Here is an 18,519-nt window from a genome sequence, read left to right as displayed (position 1 = left end):
ATAAACACCCAGCACGCCCCTGCGGGCGGTTTATCCTTCAAGCTCGGGTCCTCTACCAGAGGCCTGGGAGCTTGGCCCAGATAAATGCCACACAGCAGACACATCTCTACATCAACTGTTCAAAGGAGACGATTATACAATTCAGGCATTTATGGTCAAATGAAACCTCTACCAAGGAAAAGCAACAAGCAGAAGAGATTTGTTGGCGCCAAGAAACACAAGGCATGGACATTAGACCAGTGGAAATCTGTGCTTTGGTCTGATGAGTCCAAATTTGAGCTCTTTGGTTCCACCAGCGGTGTCTTTGTGCGACACAGAAAAGGTGAGTGGATATTCTCTACATGCATGATTCAAACAGTGAAGAACGGAGGAGGTGTTTTGGTGTGGGGGGTGCTTTGCTGGTGACACTGTTGGGGATTTATTCAAAACTGAAGGCACACTGAACCAGCATGGCTACCACAGCATCCTACAGCAACATGCCATCCCATCCAGTTTGTGTTTAGTTGGACCGTCATTTATTTTCCAATAGCAAAGTGACCCCAAACACACCTCCAGGCTGTGTAAGGGCTGTTTGACCAAGAAGGCGAGTGATGGAGTGCTGCGCCTGATGGCCTGGCCTCCACAGTCACAGTCGTCTGAAAACGCTCCACGTCCACACTACCGTTTTCAGTCGTTTTCACAGAGTTGTGCGTCCACATTGAAACGCCTGAAAACGCTCACGTTCCAGTACTGTGCATGCGTGAAACGCAAGACGATTCGGCCTGCCTCATTTCTGTCAGCCATTTATTTACTTAACAGCTCTTTGAAACATCGTGCCAAAATGTCAAAGAAAAGCACCGAGTTTTTTACTTGGGCTAACAATGAGGTGGAGTTGTTGCTGCGAGTAACACAAAAGTACAAAGTTGCAAAAGCGAGTGAGAATTAAAGAATTTGAAGAAAAGCTATCTGGCGCATGTACAAAACTGACATTAATCTTTAAGGCTGTCAAAATTGAGAGCAAACAAAACAACTGCTGTGTAATGCCCTCCACTATCTTTATTTAATTGGTCACTTAACTGCATCACATGAAGTGCTGTAGTGACTTCAGTTAGCACTAGCTTGTGACTCCTTGAAGCTGGATTTGTGTGTACTACCAGTTTCAAGCAGAGATCTTTCTCGTGTAAGTTAAATGTGTTAACCACTACATAAAGTTCTCACTAGTCTTTTGACTCTAATAGGGGGACAAAATCTGCTTCATGTTGCTTTCAATAACTATCGACTGTTATCAGTCAGTAAAGTGTTCGCTGAGGTCACAGGAGGGTAATTCTAGACTTCAATAGAATCACACACAAAAAGAGGAGTTGCCCTCTGGCAGCCATTAGAAAGAATGCAGGATAAAGGCACTTGGCACTGAATTTAACACCTCCACCAAGCCTGAAATGGAATGAAAGAACAGTTGTCAAGGTAACAACCACACACATGCACATACATAAAAGAAATTGCTGGATTTATCAGATGGTATTGGGAGCATTATTTGGCAATGGAAAAAAGATTGCCCACACAAGAAGGTACAACAAGGTAAACAAAACAATCTACAATGCTTCAGATAACTTTTTATTGTGAATTCAAAAAATCAGGGAGCAAACAACCTTCCTGGGTAGGCATGTTAGAGTATTATTATAAACTCAGAATGAAAGCAGGTAGGTGAGCCAGAATCTGTCTGAAGAGTTTAAAGGTCGATTAATGACATGAAATGTAGACAAGATTAGAATTTACAGTCATTTGCTCTTCTTGATGTTGTAGCTCTACTCCTGCAGGGTGCTTTTGGAAATGAAGTGTAGTCCTTCCTCTTTCAGCCGGGCCAGCACTGGTTCGTAGATCTCTTTCACCATTGGAACCACCAGACCCTTTGTATTGATTTCACCTACAAAGTAAGTATAGAGAGCCGGTAACATTATATTCTCAAGTATTTATCTAATATTCAGTGAATGAGGTTGGTGACTAAATTTAGTTTGAACATAGTTTGAATGCTCTCTGTAAAGTGAAAGACCAACGAAAATGAACATTTTTGAAAAGTGAAATCACTAACCGTTAAGAACCATCCGAGCAGCAATGGCTGCTGGGTATCCAACAGTCTTGGCCATGGCTGAGAAGCCGGTGGGGTCGCCATACACCACCAGGCTGATGTGTTTGGTCTCTAGTTCTCCAGTTGGATAGCGAACCCCCACATCGTTTCTCAGAATGATCATGTCTCTTTCTCCCTTATCTGATGACAAGAGGCAATAGTTCTTTTTACACTTGGGTCACATTTAATACTCCTGTTCTTCTAATGTGGTATTAATGAGCTCACCAAATGAAAGTTTAGTTTCCAAATGTTTTGCAAGGGCAGCCAAAATGCTCTCTGCATGGGGCACTAGCTCATCGCCAAGCATCCCTAAGCTGCAGAAATAAAAAAATGGTTATTAAAATAACATAACCGTTACAAAACAATACTTAGGGCTCGAAAGATAATTACTCTGCCCTAATAACCCTACACACTGCAGCGGCAGCCCACGTGTCCTTGGCTACATCTAAAGAGATGAGCATTTGCTTTTTGTGGCTGGGTTGCTGGTGAATTGAATAAATGAACAACAAGTCTTTCAATGTGAGCTGCAAGCGCCTTGCTTTTTACCCTTTAACAACACAGATGGAATGTTTCCAACAGTTCACTTTACCATCAGAGGAATTTACATTTCAATGCCAGTGTGACCCTCTTGCATTCACTGCCAGAACTGTGAGAACAATGACTGCATGAAGCCTTGGTCTGAAGAGACCCTTGGAAAAGCTAATTTAAACTGATGATTGTGCATACTACACCACTTCAGGTGTACTTGTTAGGCAGGCAGTAATAAGTGTGTAGAAGATGCATAGCCTTGCTCTTGGGGCGCTGTGTATAGGGACAACGCAAACTCAGAAGAGCAGTATCAATCACAAAAGAATATACCAGATATTTGGATGTCTGCTAAAGTAGTACAGGATTCCACCAAATGACAAAACAATTAAAATTATTTCAGGCTTCATTTCATCTTTATACTTTTGATAATCACTTTCTGACTTGATAAGGACGAGACTCTTCTGAAAGGTGCCAATTCTCACACACTGACAATATGATACAAGCTTTTACCTTCACATGGTTTCAGACTGGCCAAATATATTGAATAAGGGGAGTTTTAACATTGCATTTAGCTTCAGTGTAAACCATAAATGGTTTAAACCAGTGGTCCCCAACCCCCAGGCCACGGATCGGTACTGGTCCGTGTACTGTTTGGTACTGGGCTGTGAGAATTTAGGCTCGGGTGTGAAATTTATGGCTGTCAGGATTTTTATTGTTAACTCTGTTTCCCTGGGTCTTTTCCCGTGTTGTAGTTATAGGTCTTATTTTGAAATAAATATTTACGCATTACCATAGCAACTAGAGAGCATTAAGGGGCAGAGAGGAGGATGTGACTCTCAGTGTTGTTGGCGCATTTCAGTAGGACGCTGCTAATAAAGTTACACAACTAGTTATTATATTTACAAAGTACCACAGTTCGTCGCATCATTTTATTTTGTTGTATTTATCGCGACACCTTAGTGGCCGGTCCATGAAAATATTGTCTGGCATTAAACTGTGGCGCAAAAAAAGGTTGAGGACCGCTGGTATAAACAATAAAAGGCGCTGTGACATCACTCACTGGTTTATGAAGTACTGTTTTAAAGCCTCCCTCATCTTCGTGTTTTGAAACCATATGTAATGAGTGAGTGATAGATCTGCCTGTGAAACTGCTAGTTATTTGCCAGTGTGCATACACTAGATACGAGGCTCAAAATGAACAAAATTTACAAAACTATTCATTTTAACCCCAAATGACTGACTGACCCATAAATTAATCCGTGAAATGTTGTGTACAGAGGCCAGGCCCAAGTGCAGTTTTCTTATTGTGTCCTACTGGACAGGCCTGTTTTTGCAAACACAGGACAGATCCTTGTTGTCATTAGACTTTTTAATTAGATTATAAGGCCACTGGACTCAGTAGTATATAGAGCCTAATCCTGGTTTGAAAAAAATATTAACATACATGGCAGCCATTCTCAGGTTCAAGAGTCTTGACATCCCTCACATTTTTATTCTACTGTTCCCTTTCCCCCATGTCTATTAATCAGAAAGGCTTGAAAGTGAAAAGTGATTTAGTTTCTGAGATATCTGAAGACTTTTTTTAAAGGACCCATGGACACTATGAGAGAGATGGTACCAAAAGGAAATTTGTTAAAATCTTGAAAACACAATAGGAGAGAGACAGCTTAGCTTTAGTTGACTAAAAGAAGCTCTTTTTTTTTACTTCAGGGTGGCTTCTCACCATCTCAGAGTGTCCATCCTGAAGTCATCCTGCCCTGTGTGTTCATATACAGCTTGTTCAAAGACATTTTGGGAAACAGAAGAAGATAAATCCATCTGCTGACAGAGGAGTTCTTTCTGTAGAAAGAAGAGAAACAAGTCACTGCATTGCATTAATGAATCATGAGACTTCAGGGCTACATTTTGTAGGTGGGCTGCTATTTATTTGGTTCTCTTTGCATTGTCTTTTCAGATAAAAAGTTCTGAGTGTTTTCAGAGAAAACCCTTGTTACATCAATCATCATCAACCAGCTTTTGATTTCTGATAAACACAACCCAAACACGGAGCACTAAGGCTGCTTTTTCTTGTCGAACAGATAGCAGATGACAAATATTGTCTGCTGTATACTCTCATCAATGCCAGAGTGCCCCAGCTCACTGCAGCCTTGATGCTAATAAACAGCAACTGTAATAGGCTCTACTGTCACAGTCAAGAGCTTCAAAGCAGCTTGTTACATTAAACTGAATGACAGAAAGAAGCAGGGTGCACTGTTAACTGACTATTTTCCGCCCACATCTTTGGATGCTTTTGAACACTAAAAGAGGTTCTTACCCATGAAACTGGTGATGACGTGTGCTGCAGGATGGGACTGGGATCGCTGTTGATTAGACCCAGTTTAATGAAACCACTCATGGCCTTCGAGAAACCCTGAGTAACAGGACAAGAACGGAGGTGACCAAAATATGTTAAAATAAATTGGGTTTCAGGTTTAATCAGGGGATTATGTTACACGGAAGGAAAAGGTTTTAAATATTTTGCTGAGTGCTGGATATTTGCAAAGTTACGTGGACACAGAAAAATGTCTATTTTGCGCACCTCAAGATCACAGTGATACCATTGCTGTGCACTGATTGGCCACGCTGACGATTAATGTAGGACTTGTACTTCTGTAGTACAAATTAAGTTTAAAGCTCATTTTGTACCACTGCCAAATCTGTAGTGAGATTTAATGTTCTGGGCACTTATTACTGATGTGGCTTTGTTTGGTTAGTGTTAACTGATAACTCCATCCTCGTGTCTTAATATGGTCACTCCTGTCTTCAAAAACTAACATGGTAGGTGCCAAAATGCTAACACTGAGGTGTCAAAATGGGCAGTCCAAAACCCATGCATTTCAGAGACTATTTATGCATTTTATAATCAAAGATGATTATAATTTCAATATTAGATTATTACAGATTATAATTATAATCTAATATTGAATTTAATTATTTCTTAAGCATAATAAATTCTGTATAGCAGTTGTATTTGTATGTGCAGTTTGTCTATGTGTGTTGTACCTTAAAACGCAGAGTTCCTCTGATGAGCGTGTGTGCTGTCTGGATGCCGTATGGCTCAGCGTATTTCGTGCTGTCACGATTCGGAAATCCCTCAAGGTTGAAACCTGGAAAGAAATCCATTGGAGTGGTGGAATCCATCAGAGAGCCACCAGGTGGGACATTTATCACCTTAAAGAAAGACAAAAAAATCTTATCTTTACTGAAAGTAAATAATAATAAAAAAAAACATATTAACAATTTATGGTCTTTTGAGACATCCATACCTGGTTGTCTTTGAGAAAAATAGCGGGACTGATAGTGTTGAGGAGGACACCATATGGGCTCCAGCTGAACTTGTAACGAAGAGGATTGTCTGAGCACTCAGGAGCAGGAAGACCACCACAGAATGAGCTGTAGGACTCCACCTAAAATGTATTCAATGCATAAAGAATGATCAGACAGCTACACAAAAATGCAGCTAAAGCTACTGTTGATATGCAGAAAGTACTTAAAATATCTAGTAGCTGGTATATGTTAGAGTGACCAAACGGAAGCCACTACTCAGTAAAATGCACAAGGGCCCATCTTGAGTTTGCCAAAAGGCACCTGAAGGACTCTGACCATTAGAGGCAAAATGTTCTGGCCTAATGAAACAAAGATTTAACTCTTTGGTCTGAATGCTAAGCTTCATGTCTGTTGGAAAATGTGAATTTAATATTTTTTTGAATAAGGCTGTAACATGACAAAATATCAAATACGTAAAGCACTGTAAATACTATCTGGATGCACTAAAGTGTATTTATAATGATACCAACAAATGTAATTTTTTACAGAAATGTCTAACAAAATTGTCCAAGCAAGGAATAGTTGTTAACCAGCAACCAGGTCACTGGCAGCCAAGGATCACTGATACACATCAGGAGAGAAGGCTGGCCCATTTAGTTTGATTCAACAGACGAGCTACTTCAGCTCAAATTGCTGAAAAACGTACTGCTGATTAGAAAGGTGTCAGAATACAAAGTACATCACAGTTTGTTGCATATGGAGATGCATTATTTCCAACAATGGGCACCCGAGCATCAGAACTGGACAATAGTGAAACTGAATAATGAAAGACAGTGGCCTTGTCTGATGAATTGCATTTTCTTTTACATTATGTGGCTGGCCGGGTACATTGTTTACCTTGGCAACACCTGGCACTAAGATGCATATGGGAAGAAGACAAGACATGGGAGCAGTGAGATGTTTTGGGCAATGTTCTGCTGGGAAACCATGGGTCTTGCCATCCATGAGGATGTTACTTTGAAACGTACCACCTACCTAAGCATAGTTGCAGATCATGTACACCCTCTAACCAAAACAATATTCCTTAATAGCTGTAGCCTTTTTGGAGCAGGATTGGTTTAAGGAGGACAAGAACGAGTTTGACCCTAACCCTAACTCTCAACCTAATCAAGCTTAATAATCTGTGGCATATGCTGGACAAACAAGTCCTATTTATTCATATTTTTTAATACATTATATTATTTATATATCATAACAGTTGCCTTAAGGTGCTTTATATTGTAAAGAAGCTACAATTATGCAGAGAGAACCCCAACAATCAGATGAAACCCTATTAGCAAGTACTTGGCAGCAGTAGGAAGAAAAAACTTTATATTAACTGGAAGAAACCTCCAGCAGAACTAGGCTCAAGGAGGGTCTAGCCATCTGCCATGACCAGTTGGGATTTAAGGGAGTGAGACAAGACAAAAGACACGCTGTGGAAAGGAGCAAGAGATTAATAATAAGTAGTGATTAAAGGCAAAGTGGTGAATAAACACAGCGAGTGAAGAAGAAATAATGTTATGCCTGATCAGTGTACCAAGTAATCCCTGTGATCTAATAGTTCAGGCTTTAATCTGATCCAAATATTCAGCTTCTAGTTTTTTGCATTTTTGGTCTTTGTGATGTTAAAGAGAGAGGATATTCTGACAGAGCTATCTCAAGCAAATGGCTATCTGTAAGCGAAGAAACCCAACCTACCTGCTCTTCAGTGCGTTTTTGTAATAGGAGTTGCCAATCAAAAGCAGTGTTGGGCAAGTTACTTTGAAAAAGTAATTAATCATAGTTACTAGTTACTTCTTCAAAAAAAGTAACTGAGTTACAAGATTCTAAAAGTAATTAATTATTTGAAAAGTAACTACTGCGTTACTTAAAAAAAAAGTTTAAGCCTCTGGGGTCCAAGGGTATAATTGGCCATTTTAAACTACTTTTGATGTTTCCTCTATATTACACCTTTAAAAACTATTTATTTTGCCTTGTTTGGTCTCATCCTTTTCAGCACAACCTCACGTGTCTGAATTTATTTACAGAACAATCAGCTCTTCTGCATTCAATAATATGCCACACAAATTATTTGTGCCACTCCAAATATTTCTGTCCACTATAAAGGAGAACATCACAGCCTGATACCTGCAGGTCTGACAGCAGCAGGTGTATCACTCCTTTTTCTACCTGGAGACAGCAGGTTCATTGTTCTGACACACAACACAAAACTATCCACAACACTACACACTAACTACACAAGACAACACATTAACTACACACTGTAATATAGTTCACAAATACAAACATGAAACTGAAAATGAGTATAATAGGTCCACTCTAAAGGAGTAATAGTAGGTAGACAATTTTCAATTAGAGAATATTTTTTTCCTATGGTCTCTGAATTCAGCAGCACCCAAACATGCAGGCAATGTGAAACTGTGTGATCCATAATTGGTTAGTTTATGCTTAAAGAAAATCATGCGTGGAAACAAACCTGACAAATCAGTGCTTACAGAAAAACCATTGGATTCAGCTTCCACTGTATGCTGACTGACTGAATGATTGCATGAATAAGCAGGTCTACAGCTGTTCTTAATAAAATTAGTGACAATTGTATTTACGTATCTGTCAAAGTCTGATCAGGTTAACCACTTGATATGACAGAAGCTGGCATGAATCATTAATCTTGAGTTATGTCTAGTTTTAAAGTGTTCAGTCTGTCAGAACAATATTGGGTTCAATTTGTTTGTTTACATTACTAGTTTCTAAGAAAAAAACAAAAACAAATTCCAGTTCAAAAACTCCACATTAGCCTGTGTCTGTCTGCTTGAACTGGAACCTGTGTGAAACTCAGCATGTGTTAAACATAAAACTTTTCATGTTGAGCCATAGTGTGACTGTCCATGTGTGTTTGAACACTGTTTATATGGCACACATACAGGTGCCAGATTTTCTATCTCAGTGTTGCAATGTTCACTCACAGTGCAGCTTTCAGCTTTGGCTTTGTTGATACACTCCATGGCCAACATGTGGTCGATGCCTGGGTCCAGTCCCATCTCATTCACGATCGTGATCCCTGCTTCTTCTGCACTAATACACACAAATGCATTCAACATGTAAATATGCATTTTCACTTTTCATGACTATATTTCTTAATAATATTAGGGGGGATCTTTTCTGTTTTATTTTATTCTATTTTTGCTATGCATTTCACTTTCTTATCAAAAGAAAAATAAGAAAATTTCATTATAAAATTCAAAGTTTAAACTTTAAAGTCACAGCTTTTTATCTCATGACCTTCAAACATTTAGCCAGTGCAATAATTATGTGACACAATAACAAGAAACTAACTAACATTTGCCTATACATTTGTGCATCCCAAATCCTATGCATATGTTTTGCAATAATTTATTAATACTGCTGAGGATGATGTGCACAGATAGGAAAATAATAGAGAAACATTTATTGAAAGTAATCCTGAATTCCTAACAGACTTCTGTGGACTTGATCATTACCTGCTCTGCAACGCCTTCATGGCAGGACTAAGGTAGCTGGCTGTCACCATGTTCACCTTCCTCTTTATACAGTGTTTGGCGATAAGCGAATGGAACGAGTAAGGCAGCAAGCTGAGGAGAAGATGAAGAGGTTGACTTAAGTATAAGCAGACTGATATTTTAATCTAATAATGTAATGTTAAATTGTAAAACAGTCCAAAAATAACTGGGCTCCATTAAATTACTTTGGAGATGAAATGATAAAAAAATAAAAAAGAATTTGTTTTGTAGTAATACATATTGTGGTAAAGTATTCATCTGGAATAAATGAAATCATTACAACTTTACACATTACTTAATAATTGCCACCAATGTTATATCTGTCCTGCTGCTATACCTGATGACCAAGTCATGATCTCTGACCAGAGAGTCTAGGTGTCCCTCTTGGCTGCTGACATCCAGCATGACAGGGATGGTGTTGGGGTATTTGGCTGCCAGCTCCTCTGCCTGGCTCAATAGCATCGATGCTAAACGCAAACAAAGAAACAATAACCACTGTTACACATAATTTTCTGATCTTTGTCAACTTTCTCAGTTTCAGTTTTTTTTAAGACTTTAAGTAATGTACTCTTTACTGTGTGCTTATAACTGTTAATGTAAGCCACTCAGCTGGACTCAGCTGGAAGTTTGTGGTGTCTTTGTAATCTAGGCCAATTTAATGCAATTATCAATGAATATTGTGGCTCAGGGTTTCATTTATATGTTAGCTCAGTTAACGTGATGCACTGTGCTACCCAAGCTACCCAGAATATATCCATCTTCTAGATATAGTCAAGGGCACTCATTATTATAATAATAACACCAAGATACCTAAAGTCCTAAGTTGGACAAGAACCCCAATGGTAAGATTTACACTTTAAGGGTAGTGTTAGAAGTGTTTTATCACTTTTACTAGAGATGAAACAATATGATCTATGATAAATAATAATAATAATAATAAATTTTATTTATGAGCGCCTTTCAAGTCACCCAAGGACACTTTACAATAGGATAAAACACTTAGTAAAACAATGGCAGAATAAGAACAATAAAATAAAGCACAAGATAAAATGAACAAACAGTGGATTCACAGTGAATATGCAGATTTGAACAGATGAGTTTTGAGTTGGGATTTAAACTGGGGGAGAGAACCAATATTTCTTATTTCAGGGGGCAGAGAGTTCCACAGCCTGGGAGCAGAGCAGCTGAAAGCTCTGCTTCCCATGGTGGTGAGGCGGAAGGAAGGTACAGTAAGCTGGACAGAAGAAGAAGAACGAAGTGAACGGGCAGAACAAGTGGTGGTTAACAGGTCAGAAAGGTAAGAAGGAGCGAGGTTATGAAGGGCCTTGAAGGTGAGCAGAAGAAGTTTGAAAATTATCCGGAATTTCACAGGGAGCCAGTGAAGTTCCTGAAGAACAGGGGTGATGTGCTGGTAGGAGGGGGTTCTGGTGATAATGCGAGCAGCAGAGTTCTGAACCAGTTGAAGCTTATGGAGGGATTTTTGGGGGAGACCATGCAGAAGAGAATTGCAGTAGTCAATACGGGAGGTAACAAGACTATGTACAAGAATGGACGTAGACTGGGTGGAAAGAGAAGGAAGCAATCTGTTAATGTTACGTAGATGGAAGTAGGCAGAACGGGTGAGGTTATTGATGTGTGATTTATAAGAAAGTGTACTGTCTAGGATGACACCAAGGCTCTTAACCTGAGGAGAAGGGAGAACTGTGGAGTTATCGATGGTGAGTGAGAAATGGTTTGCCTTCAAAAGGTTGGATTTGGTGCCAATAAGGAGGATCTCAGTTTTATCCTCATTGAGCTTTAGAAAATTAGAGGTAAACCAGGATTTTAACTCGGATAGACATTCTGTAAGGGAAGAAGGTGGGAGGGAGGAATCAGGTTTGCAAGAGAGATATAACTGGGTGTCATCAGCAAAACAGTGAAACTGAAGATCAAATTTGCGGAAGATGGTACCTAGAGGGAGGATGTATATTATAAAGAGAAGAGGGCCTAAAACTGAGCCTTGGGGTACACCAGAGGTGACGGGGAATAGACGAGAGCGGAATGATCTTAGTTGAATAAACTGGGAGCGGTCGAGGAGATATGATTGAAACCAGATGAGGGGTGTGTCAGAGATAAACTATCTAAGTGAACTTCCTCAGGCTAAAGGAATAAGTCACAGTTAATCTTCTTAAAGATGAAAATATTTAAAATAGCAATGAAAGTCCTCTGACTCTCAGTCAAACTGCAGAAGTAAGTCTTCTTGGGGTCCAACATGGCAACAGAAATCTAACAGGCTAACCAGCATTAAGGTTGACACCAGTATACTGATGCAATGCAAGGGAAAACATGGTCAGTCAGTAACCTGCACTGCTTACAGTTACCCTTTGGCAGAGTTGAGTAAACACTGACTAACACTGTTCAAGGTTGTGATGTGTCCATTAGATGGGGTATACAAATCACTCACTCCTCATAATACTTTCAAAGAGACCAAACTAACCCTTAATAAAAATATTAAACATTGACCTTTGGTTTCATTATTTATCTGAAAATGATAAACTTGACAATAAAGACTGACATGAATTTTAATCCCACAAAAGCCCAGAACATTTCAGTCTTAATAAAGTTTAACAGGCAAACTCACCCACAGTGACCTGGGTGCCCTGATCACGGGTCAGATACTCCACAACAGGTCCAGACACATATCCTGAACCCAACAGCAGAACTCGCTTCATGCCGGCCTTCTTCATGATCTGAGTTTTCTCCCTTAAGAACATCAGACAGGCTGGGTTATTATGGTAAAGCATGACAACATTTCAATTTCTGAGCCTCCAAGTGGGAAAGTTACATACTGAACTCCACAGATTTGAGTTCAGTACCTAAAACTAGAGATGGCACGATACCACTTTTTTATGTCCGATACCGATATCATAAATTTTGATATCTGCCGATACCGATATGAATCCGATATAGTGTTTTTTAATCAATAAAACTGTTTTTTTAATATCTTGCTGCATTTTGTATAAGTTCATACTCAAGTTTAAATAAACAACAACACTAAAGCTATTCTGTTATACCTGTATGTAAAAAATACACTGCACCCAAAATATTTCATAGTTCAGCAATACTGATCAATCTAATAAACTTAAACCTACTCCATCCTTCCTATTCTGGTATTTTAAAGAGTACTTAGCAGAAATATTAAGCAACCTAACTAATAGGGTTGCAAACTCCCAGCAAAAAAAAAAAAATAGGGAACCACCCCCCACCCTCCACCTCATGATGCTTAATCGACGTAATCAACTTTAATTTGATGCAGTGTGGAAAAAATGCACAGAAATAAATTATTTTTCAAGAATAATTAAATAGATTCAACATCTTTCTTCAACAGAATTGCAGACTGCACAGATGGTACCTTCCCAAAGGAAAAAGTACTATAGCTTACTAGGGTATATTAGACTTAATAGTTACTATATACAGTAATGGACTTCTATATATTTTACATCAGATTAAAACTTTGGGTGTAAGATTCAGATAATTATTTATTAAAAGCTAGACATTTTAAATGAGAATAAGAAAGAAAAGTATGTCTTTGTGCCCCCTTTTCCCTGTTAATGCCCTATCGGCCCCCCTGGCTAAACTTTGCTAGATCCGCCCCTGCACAGTTACGTCAGCTACGTAGAAAAAGATCCTGGTGGATTACATTTTTATTTCTCTCCGATATCCGATCCAGTAATTTACGTCAGTATCGGACCGATACCGATACCTAATATCGGATCGGTCGATCTCTACCTAAAACATGAGATTTCAAAAACTGAAGCACAGCATACTAGGATATCAGATATGGATATTGCTGTTGGACACATGAACAATAACCATATGACTGTTCCCGCCACTAACACATGACCCTACGCTGTGTCTCTGCATCATTCCATGTTTGGCACCACCTGCACTCATGTATATATCTATCTACTTAGCACTTTTAATTCTTATTTTTATGTCTATTTAAGTGTTATATGACAGTATGTTTGCACTAAGTACCGCAGCAATTTCCTAATGTTGTAAACCTGCTCAACATTTGGCAATAAAACCCTTTCTGATTCTGATTAATGTTTCCATCTGATCCTTAAAACTGTATGATTTGACTGGAACAACACAAATTACAGGTTTTCTGGTCGAATCATTTAAAGCAACAAATAAAAGTTTTAGATGACGAAGCTGTCAATACAATTCCGTCATATTTTGTCAGTCCCGTTGGAGCAGCCTTTCAACGCCTCTCTCCGTCTCTCGCTAGCAAAGTTGACCCAGACAACAAAGTAAAGCTAGTTTTCAGCTACGAGCACGACACAAACCCGACGTATTAGCCAGAGGTCCCTTTACTACGGTTCGGAGCCGTGGACCTGTTTTATATACGCAAGGAATAGTTTTCTATACGAGATCGCTGCAAAAAGTGCAGCCTTACCTAATGTCCACCCTACTGTTACTCATTTTATATTAAGATTTAAAAATCTAGTTGGTATTGGTATGGCGAGTAGCCTTCAGTAATAGTAATAAATCACACAGCAATAGTACATTCATGTAGTTGTAAAAAGCATGATAATATATTAAGTAATCCAAAGTATTCAGAATACGTTACTCTCATTGAGTAACGTAACGGAATACGTTACAAAATACATTTTGGGGCATGTATTCTGTAATCTGTAGTGGAATACATTTTAAAAGTAACCTTCCTAACACTGTTAAAAACTTTATTTTTGAAAAAATGAATTCAGTCATTAATAGTTATGGTTAAACAAATGCTTGGCTTAACAAAATGTCTACCTACTGTTACTCATTTATATTATGATTTTAACATCTAGTTGGTATTGGTATGGCGAGTAGCCTTCAGTAATAGTAATAAATCACACAGCAATAGTACATTCATGTAGTTGTAAAGTATTCAGAATACATTACTTCTATAATCTTTGGTGGAATACATTTTAAAATTAACCTTCCCAACACTGTCAACAGGTTAGCACCTCATACCACAGTGCAGCAAAGCAGTCTCATGAGCGCTGGGAAGGACGAGCCCAGAGCCCAAAACAGACAGTGCAGGAGATGACAAGGTTAGTAATTGTATGGTGAAAATTATACTTTGTTATCTTGATTGGCAAAAGAAAAGTAAATACAAAATCTGCTTCTCACATATAGGGCATTTCCAAGATTTTTTTTTCAAAACTTCAATTTCTTTCATTACAGCTGTCCTGTGCCAGAAGTTCTGTTGACCCACAGTGAGAGGCATCATTTCAGAAACACCAGGAAGACTGAAACTCATCGCCGGGATCAAGCAGGGCTCGTGATCTTCACCAGCAGCTCCCTCACAAGAAGGATAAACCCAGCATTTCATGAACACTGATGGAGACCTTTGCTTTGTGTAATGTTAGAAGTACTCAGATAATCCTCAGAGGGTCTGGACTTTTACATAATATAATAGAATAGAATTCAACTTTGTTGTCATTGCACATGCACAGGTACAGGGCAATGAAATGCAGTTTGCATCCATCCAGAAGTGCTTTAGCCATGATATAGATATATTACAATATATATTAGCAATAATATAGATATGTAAGTATATTACAGAAATGGGTCTATTATGGTATGTTATAATGTACACGGTATGAAGTATGTTATGAATATTCTATAACTATAAGTATGTACAGGCTGTAGTGAGTACAAGCTATGTACAGGCTATGAACAGGATATAAATATGAAATAAAAAACTATACAGAAATCTGAGATATACAGTTATACAGAAATGTGAACTATGCAAGTTATAAACAGTTGTAGGATTAAAAATTAATATGTACAGAATGATTATTTACACAGAACTATACAGTAGTGCAGTTAAGTAATAGCTATAAGCTATAGTAATAGCTTTAAGTCCTGTAGAAAGTTAAATATATGTTGTGCTCACTGGTTACTCTGGTATGAATGACTCTGAATTACTTTATGATAAATAACACACTATTGTCAAAAAACAGTGAAAGAATTCCAGATCACAAGTTTTTAGTTCAAATACAAGTAACAACCTTTGACTTTAATCAGGTTTTATTTAATTGTGTCAGAGAAAACATCATGTGCTCTTCATGTAGCTGAGTACATTCAGTGTTTAAAACAGAAGTTGTGCAGGTCTGAGATCAGCAGTTTTCTGAAACACCAAACTGAGGTCCTGTTAATGCTGATGTATAGTGACACAGTTACAGGGGTGATTAATCCTTTTGACTTTTTGTCTTTAAATTTATCAATAAAACAGCTGCAGCTTTCACTGACAGCACATGTGGTACTTTAACCTTTGTACTGTTTTCTTCAGTTAATTTTGGAGTTACTACAAAGATTGAAGATATAGGATGATCTGTCTGCTGTCACTGGGTGGTGCTGAGGTCTGAATCTGAGGACAGCTCCTGTAATCACAAACAGAACAGAATCATCACAAACTGAAATATAAAGTTTATCTTCAAATCTGAAATAGAGCTGATCCTTCTCTGTCCTCACACACTCGGGATCTGAAGTTGTTCAGTCCTACAGTTCTGCCGACAGCTGACATATGAGCTGTTTATTTTTTATTTGTTTTAAAGGCCTTATATACTAACACATTTTCTAATATCATGTTTACCTTTGAGTTGTTGATACTTTATAAATGGACATCTGCAAAGATGAGATGATGGAGCTAGGTAGCTAGCTAAGGACCTAAATTACGGATTAGCTTACAAACACATTTAACTTACCAAAAATAATGCGGTGGGGCCTCAGGTCCTCCTGTCCGGTAGTCCAATTTACTGAAGAACACCTCAGGCTGTCACTTTGAAATAGTCGGTAATGTAAACGCTGGACCTCTCAGCATCTGCCATTCCCGAACAGACACGTGCAAGTTTGTCCGTGACCGCAGCCGCGTCGTCAGTGTTTTCTCCAGTCATTGGTCAGCATTATAATATATGCAAATACATGAAAAATCTGGATTGAAACCGAAAAAAAATAAATTTGTAAGCGAAAACAAAAAAATTACAGTTTCAATTAATTGTTTTTCACTATCAATTTTTTTTTCGGTTTCAATACAAGATTTTTCAGTACATTTATTTCAGTTACAATATTTTTTTTCGGTTTCAATCCATTATTCGGTTTCGTTTCAAGGTGGCATCGTTCTGATTCCATAGTCTTTCCCTTTTCACGTAAATGGCCTCTGTGTTGTGCCATCCAAGCAACATGGGAGAGTATTCCAGTGTGTACAGCTGATCTGGGACTGCAATCTTCGATTGCGCCTCTGGTGTCCACATCGGATGGGAGGTAAGCATGGGAGGAGGCGTTGGATTCGGGGGAGGGAGGGTGATAGTGAGGACGTATCAGTATCAGTGTAAATGTTTCATGCGTGTGCGTGTGTGTGTGTGTGTATCCCGTGTTCATCTGAGAGAAAGTGTCACCACACCCGGTTAAGCGAAGGTCAACAGTCTCTGTAGTGTTCTGTTGCAGAGTGTAGCAACTCTGGTTAAACACCAAGCTAAACCTCTCTCAATGAATACACGAGTCCGAGTAGAGGTGACTTTTTACTCAGAATCTTCATTTGACAAGCGGTGAAAACTGTGGTTGAAAAGACATAAATATTGTATCACGAAATAACTCAAAATATGACTTTACATCTTCGTGTTAGCTTGAGCAACAGTAATGATCATCAAAAGGAATGCCTCTTTTAACATGTACATATCAACCTCCATGAATCACAAATAAAATATAATTTTTAACAAATACCGCTATTTATGCCTTTTTAACACCTTCATCATGAAATATATACACTTACGGCGTTGCCTGAACGATGTTCCCAAGTGGATGGCTGTGGATAAGCCTCAGAGCAAAACCGCATGTCACTCTCCCTCTTAGAGCAACCAGGATGAGGAATTAAACAGGAAATGAAGCAATACAGGGAACCCACCAGGAAGTGAGGTTATTAGCAAGTTCACCTTCAATCTGTTAACATGTTTAACTCTTTTTACTGTTCTTTTTAACTTAAATACAAACAAATTAATTATTTTAAAGCAAACATTAAAGATAAATGACATAAATGCCTTTGAGGCATCACAGTATCCAGTGGATCCAGGTGGCCTTGAAGGAGGTACAAAGAATTCTGACAACAATCCTGTTATCATGGGAAGAATTTGTTGTTCCAGTCAGCTTCAACCTTGGTAGGCCTTCAGCTGGCGCCAGGGGGGCCGCATGAAGTGAATGTTTGGGTTTAGTGTGAACAACTTCATCCAATTTTTACAGTTGGTCTAATGTCCATCATGGCAATGTTCCCTCTAAGCTGCGTGCGTGCGCACTGCTGGCATGGTCTCTGCGCACAGAAAAAAAATCTAACCAGAATTGAAATTAAAATTAATACTTTAACAATTCTGTTTTGCAGTGTTAGTCAGTAAGTGACTGGCTGCTCCAGTATGGGATTAGAACGATGCCACCTTATCCCATAGTCCAGCCAATAATGCGATTCACATTTGTATATACGCAGCTAATCAACGTCGTTGACAGGCTATGACAGCGTCCTTATGTGCTGACACTGGTGTTTTAGCTAGCAAACCGGCTGATGAGGAGTGAAGCCACGTTAATGACAACGCGTACAACCATTGGAGATGTGAGCAGGACAGACGGAACAATTGACAGAAAAAGTGTGGACTTTATACCAGTTTTTAAATTGTGTTGATAGGCCACGTAAAACCAGAGTTATGATAAAAATATCTGCAATGTTTGGTTTTCTTCCTGAATACTATCGTTGTTTATATTTAGTGCGGGAAGAAATGGTAAAAACAGCATTTTATAAGGAAAACGCTCAAAAGCTTGTGAGCAAAAACAAAACCAAAAAAACCCCACCCTTTCCTATTGGTGGAAAAATGTACCATGCCAACCAATCCAAAAAATGATATGGCAACATTAGGGGTGCAACGATATTCGTATCGATATCGAACCGTTCGATACAGTGCTTTCAGTTCGGTACGCATATGTATCGAA

General features: G+C 38.7%; 1 protein-coding gene and 1 long non-coding RNA gene across 2 annotated transcripts in view; both read right to left on the bottom strand.

The window, feature by feature from the left end:
- Positions 1-1,580: 1,580 nt before the first annotated feature.
- Positions 1,581-18,519, bottom strand: part of LOC102289679 (alpha-aminoadipic semialdehyde synthase, mitochondrial) — a gene marked incomplete at its 5' end in the record, with an annotated part of 60,696 nt that continues 43,757 nt past the window's right edge. The window contains 11 exon segments of the mRNA XM_042214100.1: positions 1,581-1,903; positions 2,069-2,245; positions 2,330-2,418; positions 4,356-4,471; positions 4,947-5,042; positions 5,675-5,842; positions 5,938-6,078; positions 8,944-9,052; positions 9,478-9,588; positions 9,854-9,983; positions 12,137-12,258. Of these exon segments, the coding sequence (XP_042070034.1) occupies positions 1,785-1,903; positions 2,069-2,245; positions 2,330-2,418; positions 4,356-4,471; positions 4,947-5,042; positions 5,675-5,842; positions 5,938-6,078; positions 8,944-9,052; positions 9,478-9,588; positions 9,854-9,983; positions 12,137-12,258 (1,378 nt within the window).
- Positions 15,568-16,495, bottom strand: LOC121812300. Its single transcript, XR_006052983.1, has 2 exons — positions 16,145-16,495; positions 15,568-15,932 (listed from the first exon to the last, which is right to left on the bottom strand). It is a non-coding gene; the product is annotated as an uncharacterized LOC121812300 (long non-coding RNA).

This window comes from Haplochromis burtoni, unplaced genomic scaffold (genome assembly GCF_018398535.1).
Source record: "Haplochromis burtoni strain Fernald_Lab_line unplaced genomic scaffold, NCSU_Asbu1 Contig_517, whole genome shotgun sequence".
Classification (NCBI taxonomy): Eukaryota; Metazoa; Chordata; class Actinopteri; order Cichliformes; family Cichlidae; genus Haplochromis; species Haplochromis burtoni.
The sequence above is the reverse complement of the archived record's forward strand: the minus strand, read 5'-3'. Positions and strand labels throughout refer to the sequence as shown.